The sequence below is a fragment of the Mustelus asterias genome, chromosome 17 (assembly GCF_964213995.1).
Source record: "Mustelus asterias chromosome 17, sMusAst1.hap1.1, whole genome shotgun sequence".
Classification (NCBI taxonomy): Eukaryota; Metazoa; Chordata; class Chondrichthyes; order Carcharhiniformes; family Triakidae; genus Mustelus; species Mustelus asterias.
The window spans coordinates 68343634-68362288 of NC_135817.1; the positions used below are offsets into that span (position 1 = coordinate 68343634).

The window sequence follows — 18655 nt, forward strand, 5'->3', positions numbered from 1 at the left end:
GTACCATACATTAACTCACCAGGTTAGTCACTTCTGTATATTAACAATAAAGGAAAAAACCTAGTTACTTCCTCCAAAATTGTACAGAACCATGACAATCTAGATAGTCTCAGCTACATAGAAGTAGTAGGAGTAGCCCTTAAACAAGTTGCATTATAGGCAAGTATGTAAAATAACTGTAGATGTTATAAATCCACTTAGAACTCTTCCAAAATATTAAACTATATTTTCCTCTTTTCTGATGGTGACTAAACTGCGACATATTTGCAACATTTTCGACTTTGAACTGCAAAACCTGCCTCATCACCCACAAATAATATCAGGATACTTAATAACTCTTTCTTCATTAAAGCGCCCTCAGTCACAATAGAGTAAGGGAAATACATCATCTATTTGAATTTGGGTATCATAACAATGCTGAGTGGGAGAAACACTTATGTGCAGCATTAATTTCAGATGCCTTTTAAAATTGCATATGTTTAGAGTAAGTTTAACAGCTCCACATGTTTCCCATCTTCACACATATTGTACATTTTGCAGCCAACCTCTGCGGAGTCCACCTAAACGTGCCAATGGTCCTGCAGAAATGGAACCAGTGTTGAGGCAGATCCTTGTGCAAGTGAAAGCCCTGACCCACAAATGATGTGGCAGGAGAAAATCCAGACCATGATTTCTGCTGACCTTGGGATTTTGAAGAGGAACTTTGATGGAGTAGTTGCCATTAATAGCCAGACCCACAGCATATACGAGGGCTCCAGAACCACAGTTTGAATACTCTGGTGCAGATGATGCTTATAGGAAAACCAAAATTCTGCAGATTTAGTTATCCATCACTCTAAATACTAAAGTTTTATGTTAATAAGGCAAGAAGCAGGTATTAAGACTTTATTTTAACAAAAATAGATGCTGTGCACAAAATGTACAAAAAGCACTGTGAAACATACAATTAAGGACAATGTCATATTTCAGTAGAACTGGATGTTACCTGGCTACAGAAATGATACATTCAGCATTATTCAGGTCAGAACCATCATATTTTTAATCTATTATCAGTTCTAATATATTGCATCACTTCATTTGAATACATATGGATCATAGTTGAAGATGAAAATGGCGGTACAGGGATTATGTTACAGGACTAGTAATCCAGAAGCCTTGACTCATGCGCCAGAATTCTACCACCCTGCCTGCCACAGAATCGGAGCTGTCGGGGGGAGGGGACAACGGAAATGCCCGTTGACCTCGGGCAAGATTTTCCAGTCTCGGGTCGAGCGAGGCCGTAAAATCCCACCCACGATCCAGAGATACGAGTTCAAATCCCATCACGGCAACTGGGGAATTGAAATTCAGTTAATTAAATAAACCTGGATTCGAAAGTTAACATCAGTAATGGTGACCAAGTAACTTCTGGGTTGTCGTAAAACTTCATCTGGCTTACTAATGCCTTTTAGGGAAGAAAATCTGCCATCATAACCCAGCCTGGTCTATATGTGACTGTAGTGTGCTTGACTCTTTAACTGCCTTTGTAATGGGACTAAAAAGAACTCAATTGGTGAGAAAATGGTATACCATCATCTCAAGGGCAATTGAGGATGGGCTATAAATTCTGGCCTTGCCAGTAATGTCCACATCCCATGAACTCTGCAAGTTCTACTGATAAAATGTTATTTTACACCCACTAGTAAGATATAATTGTGAAAACAATAACATCATTTCACTATCACTACTGACGAAAATATAAACCCCCCCCAAAATCTCTGTTTTGCTTCCTTTAATGAGGTAGAAAATTCTAATGAAGACGTTACGATTCTTATTGTAGGGTTCTTTTAAAAGCTCTGTAGGGACCTCTTAGCTATTGGATGTAAATTCTGATTACAGTCGCTCCAGCATTGGTGGCTATGCCATCAGTTGCCAAGCTCTGTAATTCCTCCTCTAAACCTTTCCACTCTCTTCCATCCACTAAGTCACTCCGAATGACCTAGCTCTTTGATCAAGCTTTTGGTCATCAGCCTTGGTATAACCTTATGTGGCTTGGTGTCAAATTTTCTTTGATTGTGGTCCTGTGAAGCACCTCTGGCCTGTTAATTATGCTGAAGGTACTTCATAAATACAAACTGTTGTCGCAGTTGTTGGGAGGGGGGGTTGGCTAGGGGTTGACCTACATACCGACATGAAGTTCGAAACTGACTTTTACAAAGCATTGACTGTATTCCATGAAACAAAATAGTTGCTCCTCAAAAGAAAAACTATTTGCTTTTATAAAACATCTTATCAAGTCATTAAAACATCACAAAGCATTTTGCACAATAAATTACTTCAGTGTGCAGGGACTGCTGCCTTGGTAACGAATGATTGTAATCGAACTAAAAAATTGAAAATCAATACATTTCTCTTGGAAAGAAATATTACATCTAAATCTTGCCTACTTTCAGTCCAATTAACTACATTTATTTAGCATGACTTTTAATTCATAATCCCTAAATTATCCACTGAAACACATAACTAGGCTTTAACATAAAACTAATGCCATTCTCCATACAGAATAGTTCAATTATAGTAATGTTTGACTATTTTAAACCATCATTACTTTTTGATCAATTCAGTCTTCTATTTTGTCTCTTCTGTATGAGCGTACATTAATATTCTTATCAATTAATGACCAGAGCAGTAATATGTATAATTAACAGTAATATGTATAATTCGAATACACAGTAATTTGTACCAGTTTACAAGACAGTTTTAGGCAGTGTCAGTTCTCATGAGGTGGAGGAGTAATTTGTAAATTTAGACGGTTGCAATCTAGCTCCAGATATTCACCTCCTTGTAATGTTAGCCATACAGCTTCTCATCTCTATTTTAAAAAGCAAGGCAGTAAATTGCACTGATTAGGTATAAATATTTCCTGTTGTTTGCCAATGATCAAGTTTTGGTTTAAGAAATGCAGTAAGCATATTGTGTATTCTAGATGTGGGTAAGAAATGGGTTATATATGTGTCGCAATGCAGGAACTTCATAATTAAACGTAATAACCATAGACACTAAGGTATACTATAAAAATGTATAAAGCATCCTACAGAGGCGTGGTTTAAAAATTCAGAGCAGTATATAAATGACAACCGTGGAAGAAAAATGTGTTAAACATTGATTTTTAAAAACTTAGAAAAGTAATCTTCTGGCATTGAACACGCCTGTAAAAATGTTTCCAGAATCATATAATCACAGTTCACAGAAGGATTTCATATTTAATTGTTGCTAAAACCCTAGACTTTTAACAGCCATAAGCCCAAAAGATCCTGGGTTTGATCTCAATTTAAATTGAGTTGGTTGATCTTTGCTGTGACAACATAGTGCTGCTAAAGTGAGCTTCAGTACCGCTAGGTTCCAAAGTAGAAAATCAACCAGAGTTTCCATTTCTGATTACTATCTAAATGAGAAAAACCACAGCTATCATTTTACAGTACAGCCTAAACACTCAGAATCCCTGCTCCAAGCCTACCCAATTTAATGTTCTGCAAATTCACCCCTACCCCACAATTTGAATATCTAAACTATACACGGGATCTTACTGCCTCTAAAATATCAGTAACAAGATTATTTCCTTAGATTCAACCTCCACTTCACACGTCATAGAGTCATACAGCACAGAAAAGGCTCTTCAGCCCATCGAGCCTGCACCAACAATAACTACCACTAAACTAACACTAATTCCATTTTCCAGCACGTGTCCCATATCCACGTAGTTTATGAAAATGGTCTTGAAACACATTCATGTTGCAATTGTCATTGCATCACTTGATCAATGCTCGGTTATTTGAGAAGGTTAATAAAATGACAGAACGACAAAACAAATTTATTCAAAATTATAGATTTGCTCCTGTTACCACAGTAACGACTGTTACGTGAGCATCTGAACTCCCATGATTCTTTCCAGTCTCTTCTGTCACTGTTTGCAGGTAAAACTGAAAGAAGATTTGAGCAATCTGTAAAAGACAAAGTGTTAATTTTTCAGCAATGCCGTGCAATTTAATCCTTAACTATGTTGCATAAACAGGCATTCCATTCGCTGTCTGAACCTATGCTGTGCCAAATTATTGGACCAGTTCTTTTTTGACTGGATTAGATGAAAAAAAATAAATTGATACTTTCAAAAATTGAATTTAGATATCGAAAGGCTGAATTGGTACAACACTGTGGACTGGATTTCCTGGCCCTGCCCTCTGGCATTATACTCCAGAGCCGCTGAAGTCAACCGTGATTTAAACGGATGGCCACATCCACCGTGGCAAAACCCGCTGCAGAGGGGCTGGAAAGTCTCGGCGCATACCTCGTGTGGAACAGATTAAGAAATTTCCTTTAATTCTATTCCATTAGTGGCCAATAGAAAAGTACTTCAGACAGGGCTACAGTTTTAGGGGTCGATTGTGGGAAGCTAAGTGAGGTGGAGTAAGTCTAAAGGAAATACCTACATCCATGTAGCATCTTCCTCAATCTCAGGATGTCCCAAAGTGCTTTACTGCTAATTAAGCACTTTTGAAGTGCAATGACTGTTGTAGAAAAGTACAGTTTACTAATGTTTTGCTCCCACACTTATCGATGCAATCACAACCACACCATCTCTACCAATGGCCTTGTCTTTCATCCCTATCCATCTGTGTCATCTCCTCCTTCTAATCTACATCTCCCTGGCAACAATGTCCATCTGTTCCACTACACTTTTACACACTTATACTTTTAGCATTAAAAAGTAATAGAATGTTAATCAAATAGCCACATATTATAAAAGCCGGCATTGTTACCCCTTCATGGTTCTTTCCACTTCTTCTAAGAGATTAATTGGTCGGATTTGTTTGAGTATTATCCGCAGATCTAGTGGAGAGAGAGTTAAGCAAAAATGTCAGTAAAATAGCTAGCAGCAATGTGGCCGTGTTGACTATTCATGCTCCACAATTAATCGGAGTTTGTTCCACAGTATTCAACATAGCTGGCCCTATTTGAAAATGAATACACCAAGGCTTTTGCTTTGAACAAATTAGTTTTCTTTAAAATCGAATTTCATAAGATCAAGCTGTTTTGTTTTTACTGACTGGCTGGAACTTATTGTCCCCTATCGAGTATATTTTCAGTAGAGGGGCATGTAAAATATGACAGGTGGTTAGCCCCACCAGACTTTCCTACCCACCATTAACCGAGCCCCCATAAAATGGTAAGTGGACAGGAACCAAAATCAGCTGTCATCCTGCCATTATTTTTATGAGTTGATTAACGGCCAATTGAGCTTGTTAATGAGCCAACTGACCTGAATATTACATTGCGCACGGAATAACACAGCTGGTGTGGGCAGGTGCTCGAGAATGGGAAGGCCATTTTATGACCCAACAGGGTAAAAGGCAGGAAAGAAGGGGGGTGCTTTATGTCCTTCTGAGGGACTCTACACATCTGGGCACTTCCTCCCTCTTCCGCCCTAACCACCACCACCCCACTCTGTTCCACCAAGATGTAATCCTTCTCTTTTCATTTCCCGTCTGGTTAACTGTCCCTTCACCACTCACCACCCCCACCTCACCCACACGCCCTGCTCCCTGTCCAGAACCCTAGGCATACTTGCTCCAGAGACCATGGCCTCTTCATCCTGGGGTTTACTTGCGATCCCAGCAGTGCCCACTACAGAGCTCTGGCGATGCTGGCACTGCTGGAGCACAGTAAGAAGTCTCATAGCACCAGGTTAAAGTCCAACAGGTTTATTTGGCAGCACTAGCTTTCGACCACATCTCCACATCACTGTTAGAGCAGCCAGCCAATCAGATTGGCTGGCAAAGCCCAAGGGCAGAACGCGACTGATCTGTACCTCAAATCCATTTACCCACCTCTAAACCATGGATACCACAACCTAACAAAAATCTATTGCCCTTGGTTTGAAAGCTCCGACTGCGTTAACATCCATACCCTATTAGGAGTGAAAATCTTAGATTTCTAATATATTGTGATGTGAGAAATTACTTGTTGATTTCCCTTTGAAATGGCTTAACTCTAACATCTGCTTATTCTAGATACCTCCACCAGCGTGGAGTTGGGTAAAGGTAAGACAGACTAGTCGAATTAACGCAAACCAGGCACAGTTTAACCCTGAGACACATCACATGACCAAGAGCATCTGATTGTAAAACATTTGAAAATATGAAGGTAGGCTAGCCAGTAACATTAGGAATGATAGTAAAAGTTTCTTTAAATACATTAAAAACAAACGGGAGGCAAAAGTAGACATTGGGCCGCTCCAAAATGACGCTGGTAATCTAGTGATGGGAGACAAGGAAATAGCTGAGGAACTTAATAAGTACTTTGCGTCAGTCTTCACAGTAGAAGACATGAGTAATATCCCAACAATTCAGGAAAGTCAGGGGGCAGAGTTGAATATGGTTGCCATCACAAAGGAGAAAGTGCTAGAGAAACTAAAAGGTCTGAAAATTGATAAATCTCCGGGCCCAGATGGGCTACATCCTAGAGTTCTAAAGGAGATAGCTGAAGAAATAGTGGAGGCGTTAGTTATGATCTTTCAAAAGTCACTGGAGTCAGGGAAAGTCCCAGAGGATTGGAAAATCGCTGTTGTAACCCCACTGTTCAAGAAGGGAACAAGAAAAAAGATGGAAAATTATAGGCCAATTAGCCTAACCTCAGTTGTTGGCAAAATTCTAGAATCCATCGTTAAGGATGAGATTTCTAAATTCTTGGAAGTGCAGGGTCGGATTAAGACAAGTCAGCATGGATTTAGTAAGGGGAGGTCGTGCCTGACAAACCTGTTAGAGTTCTTTGAAGAGATAACAAATAGGTTAGACCAAGGAGAGCCAATGGATGTTATCTATCTTGACTTCCAAAAGGCCTTTGACAAGGTGCCTCACGGGAGACTGCTGAGTAAAATAAGGGCCCATGGTATTCGAGGCAAGGTACTAACATGGATTGACGATTGGCTGTCAGACAGAAGGCAGAGAGTTGGGATAAAAGGTTCTTTCTCAGAATGGCAACCGGTGACAAGGGGTGTCCCGCAGGGTTCAGTGTTGGGGCCACAGCTGTTCTCTTTATATATTAACGATCTAGATGACGGGACTGGGAGCATTCTGGCCAAGTTTGCCGATGATACAAAGATAGGTGGAGGGGCAGGTAGTATTGAGGAGGTGGGGAGGCTGCAGAAAGATTTAGACAGTTTAGGAGAGTGGTCCAAGAAGTGGCTGATGAAATTCAACGTGGGCAAGTGCGAGGTCGTACACTTTGGAAAAAAGAATAGAGGCATGGACTATTTTCTAAACGGTGACAAAATTCATAATGCTAAAGTGCAAAGGGACTTGGGAGTCCTAGTCCAGGATTCTCTAAAGGTAAACTTGCAGGTTGAGTCCGTAATTAAGAAAGCAAATGTAATGTTGTCATTTATCTCAAGAGGCTTGGAATACAAAAGCAGGGATGTACTTCTGAGGCTTTATAAAGCACTGGTTAGGCCCCATTTGGAGTACTGTGAGCAATTTTGGGCCCCACACCTCAGGAAGGACATACTGGCACTGGAGCGGGTCCAGCGGAGATTCACACGGATGATCCCAGGAATGGTAGGCCTGACATACGATGAACGTCTGAGGATCGTGGGATTATATTCATTGGAGTTTAGGAGGTTGAGGGGAGATCTGATAGAAACTTACAAGATAATGAACGGCTTAGATAGGATGGACGTAGGGAAGTTGTTTCCATTAACAGGGGAGACTAGGACGCGGGGGCACAGCCTTAGAATAAAAGGGAGTCACTTTAGAACAGAGATGAGGAGAAATTTCTTCAGCCAGAGAGTGGTGGGTCTGTGGAATTCATTGCCACAGAGGGCTGTGGAGGCCGAGACGTTGAGCGTCTTCAAGACAGAAATTGATAAATTCTTGATTTCTCGAGGAATTAAGGGCTATGGGGAGAGAGCGGGTAAATGGAGTTGAAATCAACCATGATTGAATGGTGGAGTGGACTCGATGGGCCGAATGGCCTTACTTCCGCTCCTATGTCTTATGGTCTTATGGTCTTAAGATGAACAGTCTACATGACTTACGTCTGATGCTGTCGCACAAACTCTGCAAACTGACGATCCTTAGTGTATAGATCTATGATCCGTAGCCTGTCTTGAATTTCCTAAAATGTCAGCAGCCAAGACACAGAGTGACTTAATAAATAAGTTCATTTCAACTCCAAATACACTGCTACAAACAAGCACAAATATTTAAGGAATAAGTTTGTTTATTTATTATTGTCACAAGTAGGCTTACATTAACACTGCAATGAAGTTACTGTGGAAATCTATTATGGTTGTTGAGATATATTTATGATTATATGCTTCTGTTATATTTTAACTTTAATGATTAAATCTAATTCTGTCAGACTAGTTGATTGCAAATGTTCCAAGAATTAAAAGTTAGACAATGCTCACTGGATAACTCAACAGGTTTATTCTGTGACTACTTGACCAAGAAAAAGCAAAATCCAAAAAATGTACCTCTATAGCAGAAAAATAAAACTTTACCAGATTTATCCAGCACTTTTATTGTTTTTAATTAACAACTTAAATGTAGAGAAATCTATCTACATTTTATAACTTGCACAGGGCTTACAATTGTAAAAAAGCAGTTCCTAAACTGGCTGCATGTTTATTTGCAAATAGATTAAGGATTACATTTAAATTACCTAAACCTACCAAAACATTCATTAACCTCACATCTGGTTTTACCATTATAAACTCTCATGGACTGTGTGGTCAAAAAGAACAAAAGAACAAAGGACAAAGAAAATTACAGCACAGGAACAGGCCCTTCAGCCTTCCGAGCCTATACCGAACATGCTGCCCGACTGAACTAAAACCCCCAGCTTTCCGGGGACCATATCCCTCTATTCCCATCCTATTCATGTATTTGTCAAGACACCCCTGAAAAGTCACTATCATATCTGCTTCCACTACCTCCCCCGGCAGCGAGTTCCAGGCACCCACCACCCTCTGTGTAAAAAACTTGCCTCGTACATCTCCTTTAAACCTTGTCCCTCGCAGCTTAAACCTATGCAGCCTAGTAAATGACTCTTCCACCCTAGGAAAAAAGCTTCTGACTATCCATCCTGTCCATGACCCTCATAATCTTGTAGACTTCTATCAGGTCTCCCCTCAACCTCCGTCGTTCCAATGAGAACAAACCAAGTTTCTCCAACCTTTCCTCATAGCTAATGCCCTCCATACCAGGCAACATCCTGATAAATCTTTTCTGTACCCTCTCCAAAGCCTCCACATCCTTCTGGTAGTGTGGCGACCAGAACTGAACACTATATTCCAAGTGCGGTCTAACTAAGGTTCAATAAAGCTGTGACATGACTTGCCAATTTTTAAACTCAATTCCCCGGCCGATGAAGGCAAGCATGCCATATGCCTTCTTGACTACCTTCTCCACCTGTGTTGCCACTTTCAGTGACCTGTGTACCTGTACACCCAGATCCCTCTGCCTATCAGTACTCTTAAGGGTTCTGCCATTTACTGTATATTTTATAACTGTGTTAGACCTCCCAAAATGCATTACCTCACATTTGTCCGGATTAAACTCCATCTGCCATCTCTCCGCCCAAGTCTCCAACCGATCTATATCCTGCTGTATCCTCTGATGGTCTTCATCGCTATCCGCAAATCCACCAACCTTTGTGTCGTCCACAAACTTACTAATCAACCAGTTACATTTTCCTCCAAATCATTTATATATATTACAAAGAGCAAAGGTCCCAGCACTGATCCCTGAGGAATGCCAATTGTCACAGCCCTCCATTCAGAAACGAACCCTTCCATTGCTACCTTCTGTGACCAAGCCAGTTTTGTATCCACCTTGCCAGCTCACCTCTGATCCCATGCGACTTCACCTTCTGCACCAGTCTGCCATGAGGAACCTTGTCGAAGACCTTACTGAAGTCCATGTAGACAACATCCATCCACTGCCTTACCCTCATCAATCATCTTCATATCAGTAAATATCAGTAAAAGTTTTATTTTTCTACGATAGAGTTACATTTTTCAGATTTTGCTTTTTCTTGGTCTTTCTAGTCTGATAGAATTAGATTTAATCATTGAAGGTAAAATACAACAGAAACATATAACAGCAATTCTGCAAAGCAGTTGTGGATCATAGCAGATTGGATCAAAATTACCCAAATTCTTTTACTAAGAACTTCGAGCATCCTTCAAAAAGGATTTTTTCACCTAATCTACTGAAACCAGATTCTAATCTATGTTGTTGTGATTGCCTTAGAGGCCAATAACTTTTATAAACAGAATTCAACTTCCAGTTGTTCGCTGAATGATCCAACAAGATTTCACTTTTTAAAACCTTTACTGTAACAAATGACTTTTTAAAAATCACTATTGACTAAACATTTATTTTTGTTGGCAATTAATACCTTAACTACAGAAAGTGACATTCCCTTTGTATACTTATCGCCCATTGCACTCTTCTTGGAATTACAGTCATTTTAGCAAATAGTCCACAGCTGAACCACGGCTAACAATCGTGGGCTAAAATCGCAATGCTCAAGAGGCCAGAATTGGAAGAGTACAGCCATCTCGGAGAATTGTAGGGCTGGAGGAGATTGCAGAGATTGGGAGGAGTGAATACGTGGCAGGAATCGAAAAGAAGAATGAGCATTTAAAACCAGGGTGCTTACTCAAGTGAGTGCCAATGTAATAGCCCAAAGAAATGAAGCTCCAGGGCTAAAGACTGCAATGACTGGAATGTGGAACATTTAACTATTACATAACAGAAGCTTCTCATTTTCTCTACATTCTACTGCATTTCCTACCTCCTTGCTAAGTTCACTGTGCTCATAGATGTGTCGGATCTCATCGCTGCTGAAGTTGACAGATGCCTCTGCACTGCCTGAGCTGTACGAGGCCAGCTGAGGGTAACGTTTGTTGTAGTGACTATATCCAGTTGTGGCATCGCTTTCATACATAGGATTATATTTCGTCCCATTCTCCACTGATTCCAGGTTATTACCTTGACTAGGGAAGGAGTGGGACACGCTTTTCTCAATATTCTGGCATAGCACACAGTAATGGTGAACAATGTGAACCGTACTTAAGGATACAAATATATTTTCTAAATTCTTTGAGGACCAACTGAATAGGACATTAGAGATAGCAGTCAATCAAGAGCAAAATTTGAGCATGTCATGTAAAGACGATTTGTAGAATTAAATAATTTTGTCAGGTAGCAAATGGTAACCAAGAGATAAATTTACGCCATTATTGGAAAAAATAACAAAATGCTATCCAGAATCTAATGATAATTACACAGATTAAATATTCGCAAGTTAGTCTTAAAATAGAGCTGTCAAATCCTGTCAGGATGATTGAACAGGATGGGCTCTATTATCTAGAAAAGAAAAGACTAAAGGGTGTCCTGATACAGTAAAGTTTTAAAGTTTATTTACTAGTCACAAGTAAGGCTTACATTATCACTGCAATGAAGTTACTGCGAAATTCCCCTAGTTACCACACTCCGGCGCCTGTTCGGGCCAATGCACCTAACCAGCACCGTCTTTCAGACTGTGCGAGGAAACCGGAGCACTCAGAGGAAACCCATGCAGACACGGGGAGAACATGCAAACTCCACACAGATAGTGACGCAAGCCGGGAATCGAACCCGGGTCCCTGGCACTGTGAGGCAGCAGTGCTAACCACTGTGCCATTGTGCGTCCTACACAGGTCTTTAAAATTATGAAAGGATTTGATAAGGGTGGAGATAGAGAAGATATTTCCACTTGGTGGCAGAGTGGAAGCAGAACCAATACTATGAACCATGAATATAAAGTAGTCACTAATAAATAGGGAATTCAGGAGAAAGTTCGTTATTCAAACAGTGGTTAGAATGTGGAGCTTGCCATCACAAGGATAAAGTAACTGGTAGGAAGATTAGAGGGGAGATGAGGAATCTTTTCACCTGGAGGATGTAAGGGATCTGGAACTCACTGCCTGAAAGGGCAGAAGAAGCAGAAACTCTCAACTCATTTAAAAAGTGATGGGAAATGCACCTGAAATCCTGTGACCTGCAGGGCTACAGACCAAGTGCTGGAAAATGGGATTAGGTCCCTGCAACCTCCATGGTGGACTAGGGGAAAGTTTATTCCTGCTCTGGTCAAGGCGCCCTTTCAAGATGATGCTTCAATCTCAGTGCAGCTGGCTTTGTCGGTGTGTTGAGGCATGATAGCGTGAAATACGTCCCCTTAATTTTTTTAGGCAGTGTCGTGCAATTTGGAGAGAAAACTGACAAACACTCCACCATTTTTTGGTAAGATTCCCCATTGTATTTCAATTAATGCTTACTGCTATTCCTTGGTAGGTGGGCAGTATGGTGACACAGTGGTTAGCACTGCTGCCTCACAGTGCCAGGGACCCAGGTTCAATTCCCAGCTTGGGTCACTGTCTGTGTGGAGTTTGCACGTTCTCCCCATGTCCGCATGGGTTTCCTCCAGGTGCTTTGGTTTCCTCCCACAATCCGAAGATGTGTGGGTTAGGTGGATTGGTAATTATGCTAAATTGCCCCTTAGTGTCAAGGGAATTAGCAGGGTAAATACGTGGGGTTACGGTGATAGGGCCTGGCTGGGATTGTTGTTGGTGCAGGCTCAATAGGCAGAATGGCCTCCTTCTGCACTGTAGGGATTCTATTCAGGGGGACTAGCTTGGTTAAGTGCATGGGGTTATGGGGATAGGGTCTCGGTGGGATTGTGGTTGGTGCATACTCGGTGGGCCGAATGGCCTCCTTCTACACTGTAAGGATTCTATGATTCCTTCCCAACAGAATATATTAACTTGTCTGAATTAAATTATTGGGGGAGTGTAAGGAATGAAATCTACTTGGGAAGAAACAATAGAGTGAATTTTCAACTTGCACCTAAATTGGGTTGTCAGCACGTTCTCCACTGGCAACTCACTGGTTGGGAGAAATGGACTGGATTATGTGTTGACAGGTCTTGTCATGAGGCAAACTAATTCCAAAAGGGTAACAGCCAGCCGCAGAACCTTTGAGGAGTCAGGAGGAGAATTCCCTCTGCATGTTTGTAATGTATCTGTTTGTTCTGTTACTCACTCTGTGGGTTCTTGAGGGGTACTTTTGGCATACTGAGCACGAAGAGTTCTGGCTATAAAGAAAATCACAGCAGAAGCCACCAAAAGGAACCCGGCCACTGAAGCGATGGCAATGGCCACAACAAGAGTTTCAGAGACATACTCCTCACAGTGCTCTCCTCTATACCACCAGTTCTCACCCACACGACACCTGCCAGGAGGAAAAATACATTTTTACTACCAGATTTAGATAGCAATAATTTATTGTTCAGGAACAATCTACAGCATGTAAGACATTCTTGTGACCGAGGCTAAAAGTTATCGCCCCTCTGTTAAGAGGGTGCACCAATCAAGAAAGCAGTAGTCGAGGTGGGTCCATCATTACTTTAACAGCATGGAGAGTAAAACCTTTTAACTGTTGACCTCATTTCCACAGCCTCAGTCATGTTTCTGTCCAAAACCAGCAGCAAAAAAATCAGTGAGTGTTTTGTCAAAGGGCGGAATTTTACTGGCACGTCCGCCCGAGGTTCGTATGATCCCGCCCAAGGCCAACGGAGAATGCCAGAATTGGGGCGGGCGTGCCAGTAAAATTCCGGCCAAAGTGTCTTTGTCAAAGATAGCGAGATCGATGAGGACTGGAATCCGAGGTCACCTCCCCCCTGACAATGCATCACTTAACAATCATAGTTAAACTGGGATCCCCCACATCAGTGAATTACATTTCTACTGATTTTAATTCCCTATTCTCAAATGACCAGACTTAATAACCACAACTTTCATTATATAGTGACGTTAATGTAATAAAATGTTTCCAAGTGCTTCAGGGAAATATTATCTGATGAAACATGAGTCTGAAATAAATATGGAGGTAACAACAACAGAACATGCTGGAAAATCTCAGCAGGTCTGACAGAATCTATGAAGAGAAAATAGAGCCAACGTTTCTAGTCAGGAAGAAGATCCTTCAACTGGCCTGGAGTGTACCAGGTCCTTTGGGTAAACTGTGTGGGAGGCAGAGATCCAAAAGGGATCTGTAGTTCTCACTCTTTTCCTGTGGCACCCAGCATGCACCTGGACAGGCCATTTCACATGACAATCAAGCATGAATAATAATTAGTTAAATTTCTGAAATTGAAACAAAGGGCTGAAGCTATGGGGAAGTTAGATTTTTTTTTGTTGGTCCTTAGTGCAGAACATTACCAAAGGTGAGACGAGCAGGAGGAAAGAGAAGATAAATCAAGTGGTAGTCAGCTGAAGTCAAATTAACATTGAAAGACCTGCGTTTTGCAAGAGAAGACTAAGCAAGTCCAGCAGTGTTGAGCTGCTGAGAATCAGTGGTGTGAAGGAGGCAGTGACGATGCAGTGAGCGAGCATTTAGGCAGTAAATCAACGTGCATAAAAAATCATAGGATCCCTACAGTACAGAAGGAGGCCATTCAGCCCTTCGAGTCTGCATCGACAACAATCCCACCCAGGCCCTATCCCCGTAGCCCCATGTATTTAACTGCCTAATCCCCCTGGCACTAAGGGCAATTTAGCATGGCCAATCCACCTAACCCGCACATCTTGGGAGTGTGGCAGGAAATCATTTGATATTAGCTGCAAAATAAAATGGAAGGTCATGAAGATCTGACGGAAGAAAAAAGCAGCAAATATATGTAAGTTACTTTTTAATTATTTTTTAAAAATTCCATGTGCAGAATGTGTACCCGACCTGAAAGTGCGTTTAATGTTGTGTGATGATGGCAGGTGCACACCCTGACATCATCGTGCACTCACACGATATTCCGGTCAGCAGGTACAGATGGGCAGAGTGTCTGCCAACAGTTATGCAGCAACTTGGGGGGACTATCTCCCCAATTGATCGAAAAATTATGCTGTCCATCCGATTTTAGTCTCACACACAGGCAACATCAGCAGGTGGACTAACTGTTTTTGCATGATTTGAGTGCAAAGGGGCGGGAGCAAAGGCTGGCCAAGGAGTTAGGAAATCTGGGGAGTGAGGTGAGGTGGTGTTTTTGAGTATTGTGAGTGTTTTTTCTTGTGTGGGATTCATCATAGTGTGGAGTTTACAGGACATTGTTCTCCTCTGGCACTAGAGATATGGATTCCTCTGCGGCCCTCTGCGCACAGGTCAGACCCATTTGCATTCCTGAAGATGAGAATAGTGTACACAGCAGGAAGCACCTCTTGTGAGAGAGAGCACAGGGAGCAAAGAGAGAGGGGGCCAGGTGGCTGCAAATATCACCTCAGAGCAGAAGCATAGGCACAGGGTGTTCAGGGCTTGTAGGAGGGACAAGGAGGACGACCCTGCAGAAGATACCATTACCCATCTGCCAGGATGTATAGGCAGTGATCAAACTACCTAGATGTTACCAAAGTCCAGTGCTGCAGGAGGCTCCGGCTTTCAAAGGAAGCCAATAATAAATCAATCATCTGCCAGATGGCACCAACATCCCATGAACAAATTTTAAAAATGCAATTTTCAGCACGTGCTGCCCAATGCGAATGGCCTAGGTTGAATTGGTGCCCCAGTGATTAGTGCATCACTGAGGTTGTTCTGAGCGATGAGATGCCTGCACACCATTTTCATCCTCACCCTGTCACCATTCAGCCCACTGGCCTTTTACCTTCCGCTGAGTCACCAGCGTCTCTGTGACCTGACAACTTCCCTCCTCGCTCACACTTGAGCTCCAAGGCTCCCAGTTCATGGTGGTGAGGATGGCCAGGTTTGGAATCCTTTCAGCAGTGGCTGTTCTCTCCTGGTTGTTGTTGCTATGTTTCTCCTGCAAGTAGGTGCAAAGCTCCACTGAGAGTACTCAGCTCTCCTCCTCCAGTGCCATGTCATGCTGCCCACATCTCAGATCACCCCCAAGAGGCTAAAGCATTACTACCCCTTTGGAAATCTGACCCTTAAATGGTCCCAGGGCTTCAGACTCGTCTCTCCAGTCTTGAGATGCATGGGCAGATGTGTGCTCTGGGAGACCCAAATATATATGTTTGATTGCCGCTAAGGATGGGCACCCTTCCTCAGTCCCCCACGCTGGACAATGCCCACTTACAACTTACCTGCACTGACAGTTTCTGGCACTGGAGCCAGGTGCAGTGGACTAAGTGATGGTTGCAGACATCCACTGCCACCTTTGCCCAAGTCTTCTTTGTTAAGTGGCGTGGCCTCCTCTTTCCATCCCTGGGCATTTGGGTGTCCCTCCTGGCTGCCACCGCTTCCAACAGTGCTCGCAGAGAGTTGTCAGAGGAACAGGGGGCTTGCTGACCCCTGGAGCTCCCCACCCACCTGGTGTGACTTCCAGTGAACAACATTTTTCATCCTTCAGTTTCTTCAGTGGCTTCTGGGTGCCGCCTTTAAACTTCGTGGTGGGTTGCCATTGGATACGGTGCCCACCGCACGCCTGCCTCGGCCCACCCAATGCCACAGCAATTCACGCTGGCCAGTAAGTGGCCAGCCAACGTAAATATTGCAAGTTCTAATTGATCGCAGTGGGACCAGGAAATGTGTGACCACTTCCAATTCCACTCACTGAATGCACACATCGCGCATAACATTCTACTCTGTGAATCGCCAAAGAGGCTGTGTTTGCAGGGTATGGATCGTGCCTGCACAACATGCTTGTTACCTGTAACCAGCTATTGGAATTCCACCGATAACTCACCTGTGCTTGAAAGTGACTTTGCAATGTCATTCAATGGTCTTGTATATTGTTTATGAGCAACAGAGGAGCTACAGGGAAAGGGACATATAGGAGAAAGTTCAAATCTAGACATTATCAAAAATATTTATGGCATAGCTGCTGTTTCCATTACTAAGAATTATACTACCTGTCTTTGGGGGAAAGGAGGTGGATGGAAAAGAATATGATACAAAAATTACTGGAATTATTTAACCCTGATGTAACCAGTCCTGTCAATATTTATTTAACAATCCCCTTAATGATACACAAATTTCCTATGATTACATTCAAGTGAGGATAGAATTTTCTTTGCCAGTGTGCCACTTGCCAGGGTATGTGTTATATAAATAAGATGTTTCATTCTTCATAATATTCTAAATATAAAGCAATCATTCAAGTTTTCTCATAACACAAACAGTTAAATCCAACACATAGTAAGCCTTTTGAAAAATGAGTCATGCATTCAGACAAGTCCTGAGTGCAATAACACTCTTTAGTTATTTAAATATTAGGTCAAATGGCCACTTCCTACCATCATGCTTCTCTTCTCTGCTTTTCATGGGCTGCTGCTATTTTTGTTTCGTGATCAATAATAATGACAACTTGTGGCATCTTTAAAATATCACCCCCACCATTTCAAATTTGGACGTCTCTTCATCAGAGCTGATTTTAGGGTTCTGGCACCTGACGGCATGGCCACCAATGGTGGAGTGTTTAAAACTGGGAATGCTCAAGGGGCCAGAATGGGGGGGGGTGGGGGGGGGGGGTGGAGTGCGGGGGGGGGGGTGGAGATATCGGAGGAGAATACAGGGATAGAAGGTAGGGGGGGAATTTAAAAGCAATGATGAAAATTTTAAAATCAAGGTATTGTTGATCTTGAGCTGGTGTGGATCATTGAGAACTGGGGAGTTGGGAGAAGGGGACTTGTTGTGAGTTAAGGCACAGACAGCTAAGTTTCGGATGACCTCAAGTTAGTCCAGCTTTGGAACAGTCAAGTCCAGAAATAACAAATGCATGGATGAGTGTTTCAGCAACACATGAGCTGAGGCAGAGACAAGGTTGGGTGATACTATGGAGGTAGAAATAGGTGGTCTTAGTGATGGTGCAGATATGTAATAAAAAGTTCATTTCAGGTTCAAAAATGACATCAAGGTTTCAAACAAAAATAACACTGCAGGAACTTAACAAGGTTCCTACAGCAGCACCTTCCAAACCTACAACCTCTACCACCTAGAAGGACCTGGAATAATTTCTTGAGGCCAACCCAAGCAACAGTGGATAAATTCAGGCAAAATACCTCCTGTTGGCATGGGGCCTGTATGAGTGAAGGCTGCTCGTGATACAACTCATATGGGAGCTGGGTGTGCATACAGCTGTTAAACTCTTTTCACACAACCTAACTACTGTACAATATAATGTACAATAAGATAGTGCTTGATGTTGTTGCGCTATAAGTTCTGTACTCACATACAATTCAAGGGAACCACTTCTACTTCTTCCTCACCTGTAGTAACTAACTCAGTGCCTCATCTGGTGATTCCTTAGCAACATCATTATGTATCTCCCATGAATGTATCCGCATTGATTTTTGAGGCCCTTACCGATCAAACGCATGTTTGAATGTGGTTCAGTTTACCAGTACTCGCAGGGGGATCTTGTTAACTAATTGCTTTCTATGTTGGAGTTTACACAATTCCCACAAGCTTTCCATTATCATAATTGATTATTGATATTTTGAATGTTCATACTGATTAATTGGCCTGTTAGTTCCTTAAGACCATGGTTAGAAGACAATGGTTAATGCAAGGATTTTTTGATTGGCTGTTACTTTCTCATTGCAGCCAACAGAATTATATTCTCACTA

General features: G+C 42.1%; 1 protein-coding gene across 1 annotated transcript in view; it reads right to left on the reverse strand.

Moving 5' to 3' along the window:
- Positions 1–3854: 3854 nt before the first annotated feature.
- Positions 3855–18655, reverse strand: part of impg2a (interphotoreceptor matrix proteoglycan 2a) — a 72691-nt gene continuing 57890 nt past the window's right edge. The window contains exons 11-15 of the mRNA XM_078231894.1: positions 13125–13313; positions 10837–11038; positions 8069–8148; positions 4797–4866; positions 3855–3980 (exon numbers count right to left, since the gene is read on the reverse strand). Of these exons, the coding sequence (XP_078088020.1) occupies positions 4830–4866; positions 8069–8148; positions 10837–11038; positions 13125–13313 (508 nt within the window). The 3' untranslated portion in view covers positions 3855–3980; positions 4797–4829. The remainder of the gene's footprint in view (positions 3981–4796; positions 4867–8068; positions 8149–10836; positions 11039–13124; positions 13314–18655) is intronic.